Below are 17,846 nucleotides of genomic sequence, written 5' to 3' on the forward strand. Positions count from 1 at the left end.
AAAGGTGCCCAAAGTCCTAGGTTATAGATTCAGGAGCTCAGATACTACACATCTGGGTTCAAAAAAGTAAAGATAGGGATTCTATATGCATGGCCTATCACATTTCTTCTCCTTTCTTTACTTGATGGCTAATACAGCAAGGTGGGGATGACTACTTAGTCTGAATGAGCTTTACTGGTGAAACTGACTACTGCCTTGATTAAAGCCACCTCAGGTTGGCCACTTCAAAGGACATAAATGCATCGGAAGCCTGTTTCTCCCATGTAGTTTACTTGTTTCAGGTTATGAAGTTTCTATGGAAGCTACAATGGAAATGGGATTTCTCTGTAGCCAAAATCTGGTGAACATGACCTAGAGGGGAAATTTAAAACTCCAACATGCTTAAATTTGAGTATTTTCCTTTTTATGGGAGGGTGGTTCAGGAGAAATTTTTTTCCTTTAATGACTGCCTCTTTGTAAAATACATAAATAGAAATCTAATAGTAATGTATTTCAACATTTAGATTAATTCAGGAGGAAAGAGTACCAGTTTTATGTTTCAAGCCTCTTAACCCCTTAATCAGCCCTTCAGACATAGCTATTCAGAGCTTAAGAACAGACTAGGCTCATTCACTGTCGGTTTTCTGTGATAGCTTGTAGTTTCTGTTCTTAATTTTCACAAAGTATTAGATACAGGAAATACATATTAAGAATCTTCTTAATGTCTTGTTAAACTGAGGATTCCAGAAACCTGAGGGGGTAGGGTCTCTTTATACTATAAAGATAGTAACACATTAAAGTAAAAATCCATAAGACTAATAATTAGAGCATCTAAACTTTATACTTAGAAAAATATATTTTTAAGTAACAATCTACATAATTTTCAGTCTTCAGGAAACTACACTTAAGCTAAACAGCAAATTCCTGAATGGTGATTACTGATCTTTGGCAGCATTTAAAGTGACAAGAGAAAAAGAGCTAAAGAAGTCAGCCCTAATCCACTAAAAAGGAATTGACAAGTTTTACAAATTTATCTGGGTTCATTCATTTTGGAAATTACCCTATAAGGTGGCACACATATAACTTAAAATTTCCACAGTAAAAAAAAGCTATAAAAATTTTTCTTCCGTGATTAAATTGTATAACTTTGTGTGAATTTAACACTTTTGTTTACATGTTCAACAAATCTTTTTATACTAGATTACATCTTTATGCAGTATTCTCTTCCCATTAAATACTATTTTATTGCTGTTTAAACCTTAACAGAACTGTCCACCATTGAAAATGAGTTTACATTATACTACTTTCCCAGTAATGAGGCTACAATCATGTTTTCAGTTGTCAATTATAAAGATGGCTTCTGAACAGAAAATAGCTCATAGCTCAAAAATGAAAATGTAGCAGCCATATACTGACAACTTTGGATCTATTCCTGAATTCAAAACTGCCTGAAAAACATGTCCTTTGTTTAAAAAAAGGACTTTATTCATGCTTAAAAAACATATTCTCCAGGGAAGCTTGTGTCTCTTTCCTTAGGGAATATGTTTGCCTTTTAAAAACTGATCCTTTAGAGCAGCGGTTCTCAACCTATATCAAAGGGCTGCGGCATTAAGAATGTTGAGAACCACTGCTTTAGAGTGTCATGGTTTTTCCTCTCCTTATAATACGTGTATTTGATTAAATAGCCTTGAAAAGAAAATATAAATGCTAAGGAGAAACACAGTTTTGCTAATAGAAAAGACGATGAAAACTGTCCAACTAGGGTGGTTTTTTTTTTTTTAAGGTGTGCTATACCTTAAATCTCTTCCAGCAAGTCTGCCAAAATTGCACACTCCTCTGTAAGGGTCAGGGAAAGGCTGGCTTTTACCATTAAGTATTCAGTACTTCCTTGAAATGTAATTATCTGGCAGTGTATGGATTATGGGCAGTTACCCAGTGCATATAGCAAACATTTTGAACTCATCATTCTTCTGTTTTGATGATTCTGGGCATTTCTCTTGTTACAAACTGGGGTTAGCACCACTTGACCATGCAGGGTTTTGTTTTGTTTTCTTCTCTGTAATTCTGGTCTCTGAAGGCTGTTAATTTGTATAGTCTTCTCAGCATCCCCCTCTCTCTCAGTGAGGCATATGTATGCATTTCCAGACAAATAAACTGTAATCAGAAAAAAATTGCAGGGAGTTCATTACATTTCTAGATTTTCAGTAGTTTAATGTTCTTCAGTTACAGTTGAGCTTTCAGATTAAACACATATGAAAATACAGAATAATGAGGAAAGATTTTATAAGTATATGGCTTCAAGGAGCCATCTGGTAAGCTACCCCTGATAATGTTGCCCAGTTACATTCATAAACCAAAGCTGTAGCTATTATTATTATTACATTAAGGTAGTCTGTTCTTGCTGTTGGGATGAGAAAGTTACTAACCTGTAGTCATCCCCTCCAGCACTAACAACATGTCGATCAGCACTGGTAAATCGAATATTTGTCACATGGGGTGAATGACCCAAGAACCTTTTGTGTTTTGCCTAAAAAACAATGACAAAGTCAGGGCATTTGAAGCACAGAGAAGTTAAATGTTTTCTATCCCAAGAACTGTGGCGGCAGTAGGGAGTTGGGATCACAGCCAATGATTTACATATACTTTTTCAGAGTTAGTAATGGATCTGCACTTAATACAACAGGTTTTTATTTGGGCAGTCAGATGTCTCCTGGGACTCTGAAGATTTCTCTCAGAGGAAAAGCATTTGAAATTATTGGTTTGGTAAAAAGCTAATCACCACTTTACTAGGATAACTTCCAAAGGTGGTATTAATGGAAGGAGGAGATCTGTTTTTAATAGTTTTTATTTCAGGGTAATGGGTTGAGATAGTTTGGGAAAAAATTTTGAAATACAAATTTTCAAATCAAGATAAAATGTGGCTTGGCGCCTGTGGCTCAAGTGGCTAAGGTGCCAGTCATGTACACCTTAGCTGGCAGGTTCAAATCCAGCCCGGGCCCGCCAAATAACAATGATGGCTGCAACCAAAAAATAGGCAGGCATTGTGGCGGATGCCTGTAGTCCCAGCTACTTGGGAGGCTGAGGCAAGAGAATCGCTTAAGCCCAGGAGTTAGAGGTTGCTGTGAGCTGTGATGCCTTGGCACTCTACCCAGCGTGATAGCTTGAGGCTCTGTCTCAAAAAAAAAAAGATAAAATGTTTTAAATATTATGAAGGAAAAAGTACTAGAGATCAGACATAAAAATTAGGTGTAGGATGATACACTAAACAAAATACAAACTTACAAATTTTTCTGGACACGGGAAGTCAAATAACTTAACCATGCCAAAGTCATCTCCTGTTACAAGGCTGATTCCCGAATGAGATACACAGGCACAATTGATATCGGCTTTCTCTGCATGTCTGGACCAGATTCCCATAACTTCATCTCCCAGAGTACTAAAGGGATGGAACAGAAGAAAATCTACCATATCAAGTATAGACAGGTTTACCACACTGAAAAAGTCCCTTGGCAACTAAAGAGATTTCTCTTAAGTAATTATTATTTAAAATACAGGAAGTAAATTGTGATAAGGCCTAAATTTCATCTGGATATCCTCCCTTTTTAAAATGAAATTTTATCATTTGAAGGATTTATAGATTAAATAATCCTTTTAAGATTCAATTAATACTTTGTAAAAGATGACAACTGCTTTTTGAATTAAAAGTGATGTAGCTGGGCTTCGTGATACACACTGTTAGTCCCAACTACTCTGGAGGCTGAGGTGGGAGGATCACTTGAGCCTAGGAATTCAAGGCCAGCCCAAGAAATCTAACAAAATCCTGTCTCTAGGGGAAAAAAAAATTTAAGTGATAACTTTTAATAGGAATTTGGTGGCTTTTTTTTTTTTATCAAAAAGATGGATATTTACATAGCCAGCAAATCTAAACAAGTTTGTAAGCTTTGATTACTAGGAGCTTCAGGATAGCATTCCTTTGGATAACAAATATATTCATAGAATAGTACCCAATATGTTTTTATTAACCATTATTAAATTTAACATTAAGGAAAATGTGGTATCTTTTAAAGTCATGACTTTGATTTTCTTTCTTTTAAAAGAACTTCATAAAGCTCACAAAGCATGGAAATATATTCAAATACAGACACAGATTAACATACTGTTATTCTCTTCCTAAGACTTCAAGATACAGTAACAAAAACCTGAAACTCAATTACTATTCTCTGGTAGAATGGTTCTGTTCAGAAAGAGGATTTTCTAGTTTTCCTAACTGACCTTCAGAGTCACTTCCCTTCTGAATAGATGAAGTATTTACCTAGTCCATGTAGCCCAAGTAATTCTGTCAATAGCAGCATGATCTGTAAGATGTTTTCCTGAAGGCACTTCATAGACATGCCGTTTATAGCAGCCACTGGAGACCTTTTTATCATATTAAAATGGGACAAGAATTTCATTAGGCAAGAGGCAAAATCGCAGGAGTTTGCAGACTAGCATGTTGCCACTCAATTTATATGTCTACCCTCATTAAGAAAAGACAGCCAGGCCCAGTGCTCACATCTATAATCCTAGCACTCTGGGAGGTCGAGGCTAGTGGATCATCTGAGCTCACAGAGATCTAGACCACTCCTGAGCAAAGCGAAACCCTGTCTCTACTAAAAACAGGACAACTAGCCAGGCGAGCACCTGTAGTCCTTCAGCTACTTCACTTGAGCTCGAGTTTGAGGTTGCTGTGAGCTATGAAGAGATGGCACTGTACCCAGAGCAACAGACTCAAAAAGTATACAAAAGACTATAAAAGCTAATACTATAAAAGCATTACAAAATGTAGAGAAAAGGAATGATAGGTCACAGGATACAAAAAGGTAAAAGTTGAGAAGTTCTGAAACTTAGAACCTTTAAATGTATTCACTAAATGCCAAATGTAAAAGCAGAACTACCCTTATAAACTGGGTATGTGGTATCCATACTGTACCTGGAGATACCTGCCATCTGCAGAGAAGTCCATTTGGATGACAAAGCTTGGAATATCTTTGCAGTAGTTGATTCTGTTAAGGGTGGGGCCCAGTGTTAGGTCATAAAAATCCACTGAGTTCTCGCTAGAGCCCACTGCCAGATACCGGGAATCTGGACTAAATCTGAATATGAACCAAAACATGGAAAGATGGGTTAGACCACATGATATAAATACTTAAGACCAATGACTTTTCTAGCAATTGGAAATTTGTGTGATATTTGGCCTCAAGTAGATTTACCTGACACACACTGGAGTTGTACTGAAGTTATATTTGTCTGTTACTTCAAATAAGAAAGCTTTATATTTTACTTACATTTGAGATGTTTCCTCAATTGTTACCTCCTAATTCCTAGAACACAGCCCAGGTTGTTAAAATAAAGTGACCCTTTGCAGCTTGGAAGAACTTATTTAGAAAAATGACGAAGTGAAATACTATTTGCCTAGCAATCACTGGAGTCAGCGTGGAACAATTCAGTCTTTTGAAAATGTTCCTCCCCTAGGGAGGGACATGTAGGCTCTAAGGGAAGCCACTGTTAACTGTTTTATATACAGAAGGTTTGTAAGAGGAAAGTTTCATTTGTAAAAGGATTTTACTCATGAAAACGCAAGCTTTTAAGAGTACTGGTATCAGTCTTAATCTACTGATAACAGAAGTGCTCAGTAAATGGTTAAGCTCAGTAAATTCACTGTTAAGCACTGAAGGTTCAAGAAAGGTTTAAATTGATTCAGATTCTGGCACATAGTATTTGTTCAAGTGTATTGATTAAATGAATAAACTATATTCCCAAATTAAGGTTATTTTGAGAAGTAAGATATGTTTAGGGTTATAATTTAGTTTCCCAGAGTGTCAACTTCTGAAGTTCCAATGGTTTTCTCGTATTACAGAGGGAGATAATGTCGCTATGGTGAACTTACTGAACGTGTCTAGCATGACATTTATTCCTCACATGTTACCTAGTCTTGCTATGATAAGGCACTGTGATTAGTGCCCAGGACATTTGTAAATTGGCAAGAATTAAGTATATAACAGCCAGGTTTCAGCAAACAACTTGGGATGTGTAAAATGCTACCTGCCCTCCAACCTTTTTTGAAAGTGTAGCTAAGGAAAATCTTTCAAGTTTTTTTGTTTTTTGTTTTTTGTTTTTTGGGGGGGGTGAGGTGGGGTTTTTTTGCAGTTTTGGCCGGGGCTGGGCTTGAGTCCATCACCCCCAGTATATGGGGCCAGTGCCCCTACTCCTTGAGAGACAGGTGCTGCCCCCCCCCCTTTTTTGAGACACAATCTCCCTTTGTCACCCTCAGTAGAGTGCTATGGCCTCATAGCTCACAGCAACCCCAGAGTTCTGGGCTCAAGTGATTCTCTTGCCTCAGCCTCCCAAGTAGCTGGGTGCCTGCCACAATGCACGGCTATTTTTAGAAGCAGTGTCTACCTCTAGTTCAGGCTGGTCTCGAACCCGTGAGCTCAAGCAATCCATCCACCTAGGCCTCCCAGAGTGCTGGGATTACAGGTGTGAGCCGTAGCACCCAGCCTTTTCAGTTGCAAGTTGAGTCATTTCTCATATACGAGAAATTCTTTCCCATTTGTTGACTAACCTGATGTCATGGATTGCACATCGTCTGTCTCTCTTCTTTCCCCATATTTTTAGAGAGCTCACTAGTAAAATAATAAATTCTCCATTTTTCATTCCAATGGCCACCATGTCCCCTTCAGGGCTATAACACACAGTACGAGCAGCATGTCCCAAATTCACTTTGTTTAACATCTTCTGCATAAGAACCAAAAGAGTCACAGAAAACTGTTAAGTGAAGTACTGATAAATTAAACCAAAATTCTCAGCATGAGTCTGAAATAGTTTCTTCTGTAAGCACTAGCGATTTAGGACTTCCTCTTTCCTTCTAAGAAATTGTATAATCTTTTAAAAAACTGTTTATACCTACTTTATCAGCAATATCCCAGAGTCTCACTGTTCCATCCTCCGCAGCAGAAAGGAAAAAATCCCTGGAAGGATGTGTTGCCAGCCCCCAGATCGGTCCATCCACATGACCATTAACTAAAATATTACATGCTGCGTTTTTCTCTCCAACTTCAATTATTTCAGCATTCTTTGTCCCAACTAGTATTTTGCCCTGAAACACAAGTCACACCAGTTCATTTAATATAATAAAACAGTTGCTCTTAATAGGAATAACCCTGTTGACCTACTTTTAGGGAACTCATCTAGTTGCAAGCCATTTTTGCATTATGTCCTGTAAAATTTCCTATGACTACAGGCACATCTGTAAGAACACTTGGCTAGGTTACATGTTAAAAGAAAGGAATTTTTTTCTCTATGGTAATATACCTGGACTCTTCAGTAATCAAAGTTTTGACTTTTGACTATGATCCTCTTGTGATCTTCAAAGGGGGTTAAGTGCACTGGGATATAGGAAGAAAGTACTAGGACCTATTTTTTAGCTAAAGAGTAAGTAAAAATAAACTTAATTAATTTAATATGCAGACTAAGGATAACACCTGTATAAGATTTATAAATACATTTAATGAGTGCCTTCATGCTGAAAAATTTTTTATTGGAATGTGTAGTTTAAAAAAAATTTTAATACATAATTATACATATTTATGGATACACCGTAATTAGCATATATATTACCTCAAACATTTGTGTGGGAATATTCAAAATCTTTTATATATCCAAAAGTATATATATATTTTTGTTAATTATAGTCATTCTCAGTGCTACGGAACACTGGAACTTACTGCTTCCATCCAGCTGTAATTTTGTACCCTTTGACCAATCTCTCCCTATCCTAGACTCTAGTAACCGCTATTCTACTCTCCACTTTGAGATCAACTTTTTAGCTTCTCCATGTTAATGAGAACATGATATTTATCTTTCTGTTCCTGGTTTATTTCACTTTGCATAATGTCCTCCAGGCTCATTCATGTTGCCATGAATGACAAGATTTCATTCTTTGTTGTGGCTGAATACTACCCCACATTATACCCAGGCAGTGTTTTTAAAGCATGGAAATAGCTCTCCTAATCAAAATGAATCAATTAGTAGGGATTTTCAATTCTCTCTACCATAGCTGAATTAACAGATTTAAGAAAGTACGAAAGTTTGAATACACTGTTTAGATGGAATAGCTTCCTTGATGCACTGCGCTAGTGCCAACTGTGGAACCACAAAACAACAGCAAAGGGAGAGGAAGGCCAGCAAGCCAATCTGTTTTTATGCATCATTAAGTATTCATTGAATTGCAGAGGTTAAGAGCATCATGGTAGTAACGTGCTGTATTGGCTCACAGAACATCTTACTTTGCTTCTGCACACAGAACGAACACAATCTGTAACTTGTCCTGTCTCAAGCCTGAAGGCACGGCATCGCCTCAGTTCCTGATCCCACAGCTTAACAGCTCCTCCTTCTTTTGACCTAAATAAATAACCAAACCAAAATAAGCGTTTACTATTGGCTACTACAAATAATTTTTATTATAAACAAATAACTAAATTATAAGCAGGATACTAAAACAAAAGGCCTCAGATCTGGCACTGATTCATGCCTGTAATCCCAACACTTTGAGAGGCTGAGGTAAGGGTTGCTTGAGGCCAGGAGTTCAAAACCAGTCTGGGCAACAGAGTGGGACCCTGTCTCTACAAAAAATAATATTAAAACATGAGCCAAACATGGTGGCATACACCTGTAGTCCTAGTAGCTACCAAGGAGGTTGAGGCAGGAAGACCATTGAGCCCAGGAGTTCAGGGTTGCAGTGAGCTATAATCATGCTACTGTCTCCAGCCTAGGTGACACAGTAAGGCCCTGTCTCAAAAAAAAAAAAAAATAAAGGCCCTAAGATACTGATAATTTTTGTATTATTCTAAACTTTCTCTGACAATTTTAGGGTATACTATATCTCAGTCAAAATACTTGGTTTCAGAAAATTTTATTAATTTTATTAGCATCCACTGTACATTATCTTCTTTAGTAACACTTTGTAAGAAGATAACAATTTTTAGTTTTAAAGGAAAAACAGAAATGTAAATGAGGTAATAAGATTACAGATACTATGCTACAGAGTGGTGGGGTTTTTTTTTTTCTTTTTTGGAGACATTCTCATTTTGTGGCCCTCACAGTGCTGTGGCATCACAGCTCACAACAACCTCAAACTCGGGCTCAAATGATCCTCTTGCCCTAGCCTCCCATGTAGCTGGACTACAGGTGCCTGCCACAATGCCCAGCTATTTTTAGACAGGGGGTCTTGCTCTAGCTTAGGCTGGTCTCAAACTCCTGAGCTCAGGCAATCCACCCTCCTTGGTCTCTCAGAGTGCTAGGATTACAGGCATGAACCACTGCGCCCAGCCTTACAGAATATATTTTTAAGGACCAAAAGAAAGCATATTTTTCCTACCATTATTAAAATAGCCCACTGAAGCAGTTTAGTAGGCTACTAGAGAGCAGGGTATGCAGGAATAGACGACATGGGCAATACAAGAGTTAGGGTAATATGTAAATATATCGCTTTTATGGATTTTCTCTCAGAAGAACTGAAAATGTACTCATTCTCTGCTAAATGAATTGCTGTCTTAGGAAAGAGCATATCCATGGACAGTCTTCCTTTATGTGAAAGGCAAAAGTTTCTGCACTCATGCTTAACATGTGGGTTCTTTTAGCCCTATAACGATGTGTTTCTTAGTCACTTGTCACATTTCAACACATATGACTATGTTGATGGCAAATATAAGTATCTGGTTACTGTTGGAAGATTTCAAAATCACTCAGAAAAAGGCCTCTTGTATTTTGAGGTTTTATATAAAACAATTTATCTAACAAGTGCTCCTCAGGCAATAGCAAACTACAGAGTTTGTCTTTAGCATCCTCTCATCCTTTTCTAGTGCAAAAATACGGATTTTGTACTTTTGTATCCAACATGGATAAAGAAGAGCAGGTAGTCAAAATCTTGCTTCAGTGGCAAAGATTTCTGCCATAGCCCCCCGTCACATAGCAAATATTTATACAGACAAATAGACAAGGAAAACCAATGCTTAATTTGTAGGGCAACCCAGTTGTTGGAGTTTAGGTTTATCTCTAATGTGGAAAACAACTGGAATGTGATTTAAGACCAGAAAGGAGAATCTAGAGAAGGTGTAAGACACTGAAGAAGTGTACAAGGAGGAAAGTCAGAGAGGGTGATCCATGTAGCCTAGAAATTAACCAGAATACCTCACTGCAAACCCCAGGCTGATCACAGACATTCAGAGAGGCTGAAAAGAAGAGGACTCACGGCCTTTCCTTGCCACCAGTCACAATAAGTCCATCTCGCAGGGTGGTATACATGGCAAACACAGGCCCATTGTGAGCTCTGGCCACAATTCTACACAGTATGTGATCTTTCCACACACAGACATCACCACTGATGGTACCTGTAAACGTCAAGTTATTCTGAAAAAGGAGTGGGGAAAAGGGGAGACAAACTCATCAAAAGTTCAAGTAGACTTCAGACAGATGCAATTTTCTACGTAACTATAATGCTGACTTCTTCCTGGGTACAAAGGGCATGCAGGGGATGGTGGGAGATGTACTAGACTTAACAGTCAAGAATCCTGAACTTGAGGCTTAGCTTTCTCAGGGCCTTTTTGTTTTCCAGTCTGTTGCTTATTAGCTGGAATAACTTTGGACAATTCTTTCCTTCCAATTCTAAAATACTATAATTTCAATTTGTATTGTTTCTCTGGATTGCCTTCCTCTAAATGCTCAATAAGTAATTTGAAAGTCATTAGTGACTGAGAATAAAAAACAGAAATAGGAAGTGAAGATAACTTTTTATTGGGTTTGGCAAAGTACTTTGTCATACAAAATAAAGCTATTATCTATGGAAAAGTAGAAGTTTTGCAGATTTCACTAACTAGATACAGGTCTAGGAGCATGACTAATACATATCTATCTGCACTTGGATGTAAATGCTTCAGGGACAGAAACTGCTATTTTACTTCCCCTTGTTCTTTTAATAGCCCCCACCATCGATGACGCTCAGAAAAGCTTAAAGACAACATAAAGCTACCTCGTTACATAAGAAAACATTCTCATTGAGTATACTGTGTTTCACACATAAAGAGCCAACTATTCCTAATATTTTAGTCTTCGGGTTTATTTTATATTGAGAATGGGCAACTGACTACATAAAGTTAATCTACATGACCAAATTAAACGTCAGAAGCATGTATATGAATGTGTGGGGTTTTCTTCTGGAAATGAACTGCTGGTTTAAGAATACCCAAAACATTCGACTGAAGTTTGACATGGCATTACCAACATTTTCATTCATCTTTATCTCAAAAACATAAATGAACTTAAAGGTTTTAGAATTATACATTTCCTCCTGCAAATACTGTATACCCATATAAATGCTTTAACAAGTACATCCACTTAATTTTTTGATGCACCAAAGGATTTATAAAGCCTAGCCAAAGCAGAATATAAAAGGACAGAGATGTGGATTGTGAACCACAGGCCCAGGTGGGGTGCAGTAAGGTAAGGGGAATGGAGAGCTCTTCAACAATCTTCTTTTATGTGGATCAAGATCAGGAATTGTGCCTTCTGCTGATGTCTCTCTACCTCCTTCTGAATTAGAGACACTGGCTTAGAACACTTCTAGCTATGTGATAAGCAGTGAGTTAAAATGGTAAAAAATAAAAGAAATCCTAAACTCAAGTCACTTGAAAATCATGTTTTTTTAATTTACCTTTCTTTTAACTCTGAAAAATTTTTAGGACCATGAGTAACTACTAAAAAGACAGAAATTTTAGAATTTGTAAGGTGACAGTAAGATGTATGGCTTTTGAGAATGGCAATGGACCAAAGACTCAAATGTTTCATCGTAGTCCTTCCCTCTTACTTTCTTTTTACTCCTCAATTTCTTAGAGAAAACACCAGATTTTTAAAAGATAAAACATTAATGTGGTTTATGTATCTAAGGCAAGAAAATTTAAAGCCATCATAGCCACACCACCACACGCATTTTAAGAGACATACTGCACCAAAGGCAACAGCAAGCATGGTCTGCATCCGGGCATCTTGCAGGGTGCTCAGGAGCCCTTTTTTGCTAAGAAGAGCCCTTCCTGCTAGGGTCCAGAACTTCACATGTTTTACTCCCACAGAGACAAACTGAGTATCTGAATCTGGTCGGAATTCTGCCACAAAAATACGTTGGTTGTGACCAGCTCGGCTGGCAATTTTGGCACCTGATGAAGATACAACAAAATTATCTAGGTTATTATAGGAACCAAACCAATCAACAATTAGGATAAAACAATTATGTAAAATATATAATTTAAAAAACAAATACTTATAAAAATAGAGGGCCCCGGGCTTTGACCTGCTACCTAACAAGATGTACAATTACTTGTGCAGTGAGTGCTTTTCACATATCTTTGCAAGTCATGTATATATTTACAGAGAACTTCATTGCCATTGAAGGGCCACTATAGATTTTGGGGACCATGTCTTATTTTTGTAAAGCTGACTACAGCTTTAAATTCCTGGGCTGCAGTGATGCACCTGCCTCAGGCTTCCGAGCAGCTGGAAATACAGGCATGTATCAGCTAATTTTTAAAAGTGTTTTATAGAGATAAGGTCTCACTATATTGCCCTGGTTGGCACTGACCTTTTGGCCTCAAGCAATCTTCCCACCTCAGCCTCCCAAAGTGCTGGGATTTATAGCACCTGGCAACTTCTTTTTATATAACTTAAAAGCAAATGTGTTAGGTAATATGACCTGGTTGCTCTTTCATTATCATTTAAAATATACTTGATTTTCATTCTCTAATGAGACCCTCCATAACCAATCAAATCATTAATAAGCAAAGACATCATTCCTACTAAAAGGAAATAGCAGTACATGGTTAGACAACTATGTACTAATAATAGTTTCATTAATTTCATCTGTTTTGTGAGCTTACAGTTTCACTGGGCTTTTAGAGTGGAACATACCTATAGTACCGCCAACTGTGTTCTGTGTATTATGTAAGGCTATAGTAAAATTCATTATTACCCTAGTATTCTTTTAAGAAAAAAAATCACATACATACAAAAATCCTACCTTCCTGCCATCTCCAAATGGTAATAGTATGTTCTGGGTCTAGTCCCACAGATAGCAATAGTTTGCCAGTAGCACTGAAGCTGACTGAACACACTCCCTTTGGATGGTAGCATCTTAGTATAGATAAAGTCTGCTTATTCATTGCATCCCAGATGTGGATAGAAGGAGCTGTAGCTAAATAAAAATAAAATCCAAAAGTTGTAATATACCTGTTACAAATGTTTCCACTTTTAAAGTTGATGCATATTCCTTTCTGATGTGGAAAAATATGTACCACAGAAGAATTGTGCTTAACAAATAGTTCAAAACTAAGACTGAATTTCAAAATGGAAAGGAAGAGGAAGGGGAAAGAAAAGAAAGAAAGAAATACAGAACACTTCAGGCTACATTCCAAATTGCACATTTGGAAAAATAGCATTTGACAAGCAAATCAGGTAATAACAAATTTAAACAACTCCTCCATAATAATACATGTTTTAGGTACATTTTATATAATTATTTAGGGAACTACATAAATATTACAGATACATATGAAATAAAAGTATACATTCAGTAGTGATGTTATCAAGGAAAAACAAAAAGCAAATTGAGAAAGGCAGTAGATTGATCTCAAAGGAAATTTTTAACCATACAGGAAAGCTCATGTCACCGTAAAAGACTTTTTTTCCCCCCCACAAAACAGGATTTCATGAGAAAGATAAAACTGCTTATTTTCTTTTTTTATTTTTTTCCAGTTTTTGGCCAGGGCTGGGTTTGAACCAACCACCTCCAGTATATGGGGGCAGTGCCCTACTCCCTTGAGCCACAGGCATACCCAAAACTGCTTATCTTTTTTAAAAAGTAAAAGATACGTTTACTTTGGGTGATTGCTTGAGCTCCAGAGTTCCAGACCAGCCTGATCAAGAGTGATACCTTGTCTCTACTCAAAATAGAAAAACTAGCTGGGTGGGGCACTGTGGTAGGCCCCTGTAGTCCTAACTACTTGGGAGATTGAGACAAGAGGATAACTTAAGTCCAAGAGTATGAAGTTGACCAGGACATGGTGGCTCACATCTGTAATCCTAGCATCTGGCATACCAAGGCAGGTAGACTGTTTGAAGTCAGGAGTTGGAGATCACCCTGAGCAAGAGAAAGACCCCATCTCTACCAAAAATAGAAAATCTAGCCAGCCATTGTGGTGGGTGTCTGTAATCCCAGCTACTGGGGAGGGTGAGGCAGGAGGATTTCTTGAGTCCAGAGTTTAAGGTTGCTGTGAGCTATCATGACACTAAGACACTCTACCTAGGTTGAACCAAGTGAGACTCTGTCTCAAAAAAAAAAAAAAAATTATGTTTATAAAATATGTTTTATTTTTTCCTATCATTTGAAAATGGTCATTCGCAGTGCTCAGGCAACACAGATACAGGTCTTACTCCTCCTCTGGGAAGCTTGCAGGTATTGAGTGTCTGTTATGGCAGGCATACTACTAGATGCATCTCATATTTTCTAATCCCCACCCTCTAGGCAGATAGGTCCCCTCCTCCCCAAACTCAGGTTCACAAAAGTTAAGTGACTTGCCCTAATGCAGATCAGAGGTGGCAGAGCCAGCACAGGTGTGCTGTTGTCAGTAACCAGGTTCCATTCTCAACCTTTCCACCACATCTAGCTCTCTGTGGAAATCAATCCCACAATTTTTCACAAAATTATTTTATTTACTTATTTATTTTGGTACTGCATAAGATTCATATTTGATTTATTATGATTATTTAACAATTTATTGAAAAAAGGCCAAATTTTTTGTTTTTTATTAAGTACATTCCACAGCACAAAGCTGCCATGAATAATGTCTGTACGATTTAACAGGGTTTTTTTGTTTGGTTTTTTTTTGTTTTTTTTTTTGAGACAGAGCCTCAAGCTATCCCCCTGGGCAGAGTGCCATGGCATCACAGCAGCTCACAGCAACCTCCAACTCCTGGGCTCAAGAGAGTCTCCTGCCTCAGCCTCCCAAGCAGCTGGGACCACAGGTGCCCGCCACAACGCCCGGCCATTTTTTGGTTGCAGCCATCATTGTTGTTTGGCGGGCCCGGGCTGGGGATTCGAACCCGCCACCTTAGGTGTATGTGGCTGATGCCTTAGCCGCTTGAGCCACATGCGCCGAGCCAATTTAACAGTTTTAATAGCTCTTCAGACACAAATTTACTTCAAACAGATAACTGGCAAACATAATTAATTACAAGTTAGAATTATACTATCCCAGTGCCATAAAATATTAATAGAAACAGTAATTTACAGTTGCTCAATTGTGGTTAGCAAAATAAAATCTAAACTATGGCTGGGAATTATTATTATAATCCCAGAAAGTCAGAATTCCTTGGATGCCAAAATCCTCTGCTAGCATTTAGTAGGCACAATTCAAAGGTGATGTATGTATTCAAAGGTCATGCTCTCCCAAGGAACAAGAGGCAGTTCTATATTAAACATGCAGAAAGAACAACAACAACAAAAAATCCCCTCCCCTGGCCTTCCTAACCAGTTTGATACGGACGCTGTAAGATGAAGAGTGGTCAAAGTTACATCACTTTCACAACAACTGTCAAGCTCACAATATCTACCTTATTAAAGGAGGTTTATTTTTTATACTTTGAGACTTAGCCTCTCAAAAACAGAAGTTAATTTAGTAACATAGGAGGAAAGACTATTTTTTTTTAAAAAAAAAGAAAAACTAGAAAACAAAGATAACTCAGTAAACAAATCACATACACACACACTGACCTTACACCATTCTCAAGGCACAGGACAAATCAGAGTGGAAGAACTTTCCCTTTGGTAGCAGAGGAAGAGGTTTAGTGTACAGGAGGTTGTTTATAAAGGACCAATAAATGTTACTGATATTCCTTGATCTTTGGAAACAATGTCAAGGGGCAAATCAAAACCTAATATTGAACAAGGGAAAAGAAGTGCCAACTAGATGCCAATGTCTTTTCTGTGAATGCTCAGTGGGACGATGCCATTCACACACTGGCGCTGCAGAGTACTTGGCAACTTTGAGGACCTGCCAGAGCCACCACAGTGGATGACACCAGAGAGGACTGGGGTGGGAGTCATGAGTTTGATGCTTTGTACCACTTAGGAGGGCGCCTCAACCAGCCTGACCTGTTCTGCAGACTCCAACATACAAGCAGGTCCTGGGAACACTGGCAAAGCCAAGATGCATGAATTCTAGAGCAAGAAGCCCAATGGGGCTTTCTTGTTCTTCCCTTCCCAGGACTACAATTACACAGAATGATTTTTTTCTTTTGAGACAGAGTCTCACTCTGTTACCCAGGCTAGAGTGACATAGCCTCAGCCTGACTCATAGCAACCTCAGACACCTGGGGTTCAAATGATCCTCCTGCCTCAGCCTCCAGAGTAGCTGGGAGTACAGGGACTTGCTACAATGCCCACGTAATTTTTCTATTTTTTTAGTAGATACGGGGTCTCACTCTTGCTCAAGTTGGTCTCAAAGTCCTGAGCTTAAGCAATCTTCCTGCTTGGCCACCCAGAGTGTGAGGGTTATAGGTGTGAGCCACCAAGTCTAGCCCAGAATACTGATTTTTGACAGTGAAGCCAAATGAATACTATGGGAGTATACACTTGTGCTCAGGAGTACTTAGTAGGAAAACAACAACAACAACAAAAATGTTAAGGTACTTCTCTATTGTATATACAGTGTAACAAATCAAACATTTTATGTTACACTTTAGAAACGCATTTAATACAAGATTCCCATTATAATCACACACACCACATGCACACAGGATAATGACAAAATAAAACACTGTATGAATTCTCCAGGAAGAGTTCTAGGTAATCCACATCAATCCTGGTAAATGGTTCTTGAGCCCAGCACATGGCTAAGTGTGAACACACCCTGCATTAGCATCTCAGGCACTGTTATGTACATTATATTTACATGTGGATAAAATATTTTAAATTAGGAGGCAAGCATGTGCATAAAGGTGTTACTGTGACAAACATCAGGAGACAATTGCAGGACAAAGAATAGCAAATAAAAAAAAAAAAGCTATGTTGCCCACAGGGAGATGATATGACTGGCTTATAATTCTTTAAATTAAAAGAAATTGGTACAGAAAGAAAGCATAACGAAGAAAATTACTAAAGCAATCCAGAGAGATTTTTTTCATTGTCCACTATGTTCTAATACAGTAAGTCAGAATTAATCATGACTTGGGATGGCCAAAAGGAGAATCTAACTTTTGAAGAGGAAAATCTGTATATATGGCACACCTCTTGGGTGCGGGACACAACTACAAGAGGGACTCTACCTAACAAATGCAAACATTGTCACCTAGGTGTTTGTATCCTTGCATTAACCTGAAATAAAATTTAAAAAATCATTAATGAATCAAGCAAAATATAAATAAATAAATCTACCTTCTGAATGTCTACCCTGGACATTCTGGGTAAGTGGCATCTAAAATTTCACTGAAGAAGAATACCGTTTCTTTCTTTTTGTAGACACAGTCTCACTCTATCACCCTTGGTAGAGTGCCGTGGCACCACCTCTTCTTTCTTTCTTCCTTTTTTTGAGACAAGAGTCTTACTCTGCCCCACTGGGTAGAGTGCTATACTGTCACAGCTCACAACAACCTCAAGCTCCTAGGCTCGGCTCGGCGCCTGTGGCTCAACTGGCTAAGGCGCCAGCCACGGACACCTGAGGTGGCGGGTTCGAATCCCCAGCCCGGACCCGCCAAACAACAATGATGGCTGCAACCAAAAAATAGCC

At 38.2% G+C, this 17,846-nt stretch overlaps 1 protein-coding gene and 1 pseudogene across 1 annotated transcript in view; both read right to left on the minus strand.

Moving 5' to 3' along the window:
* Positions 1–1,204: 1,204 nt before the first annotated feature.
* The window catches only part of EML5 (echinoderm microtubule associated protein like 5), a 167,328-nt gene continuing 150,686 nt past the window's right edge, over positions 1,205–17,846 (minus strand). Inside the window, exons 32-42 of the mRNA XM_012803403.2 lie at positions 13,082–13,255; positions 12,016–12,224; positions 10,268–10,425; positions 8,304–8,418; positions 6,926–7,114; positions 6,581–6,753; positions 4,949–5,111; positions 4,292–4,395; positions 3,262–3,415; positions 2,406–2,506; positions 1,205–2,133 (exon numbers count right to left, since the gene is read on the minus strand). Of these exons, the coding sequence (XP_012658857.1) occupies positions 2,097–2,133; positions 2,406–2,506; positions 3,262–3,415; positions 4,292–4,395; positions 4,949–5,111; positions 6,581–6,753; positions 6,926–7,114; positions 8,304–8,418; positions 10,268–10,425; positions 12,016–12,224; positions 13,082–13,255 (1,577 nt within the window). The 3' untranslated portion in view covers positions 1,205–2,096. The remainder of the gene's footprint in view (positions 2,134–2,405; positions 2,507–3,261; positions 3,416–4,291; positions 4,396–4,948; positions 5,112–6,580; positions 6,754–6,925; positions 7,115–8,303; positions 8,419–10,267; positions 10,426–12,015; positions 12,225–13,081; positions 13,256–17,846) is intronic.
* Positions 17,430–17,846, minus strand: part of LOC105886704 — a 2,759-nt pseudogene continuing 2,342 nt past the window's right edge.

This window comes from Otolemur garnettii, unplaced genomic scaffold (genome assembly GCF_000181295.1).
Source record: "Otolemur garnettii isolate 467f Iridium unplaced genomic scaffold, OtoGar3 scaffold00020, whole genome shotgun sequence".
NCBI lineage: Eukaryota > Metazoa > Chordata > Mammalia > Primates > Galagidae > Otolemur > Otolemur garnettii.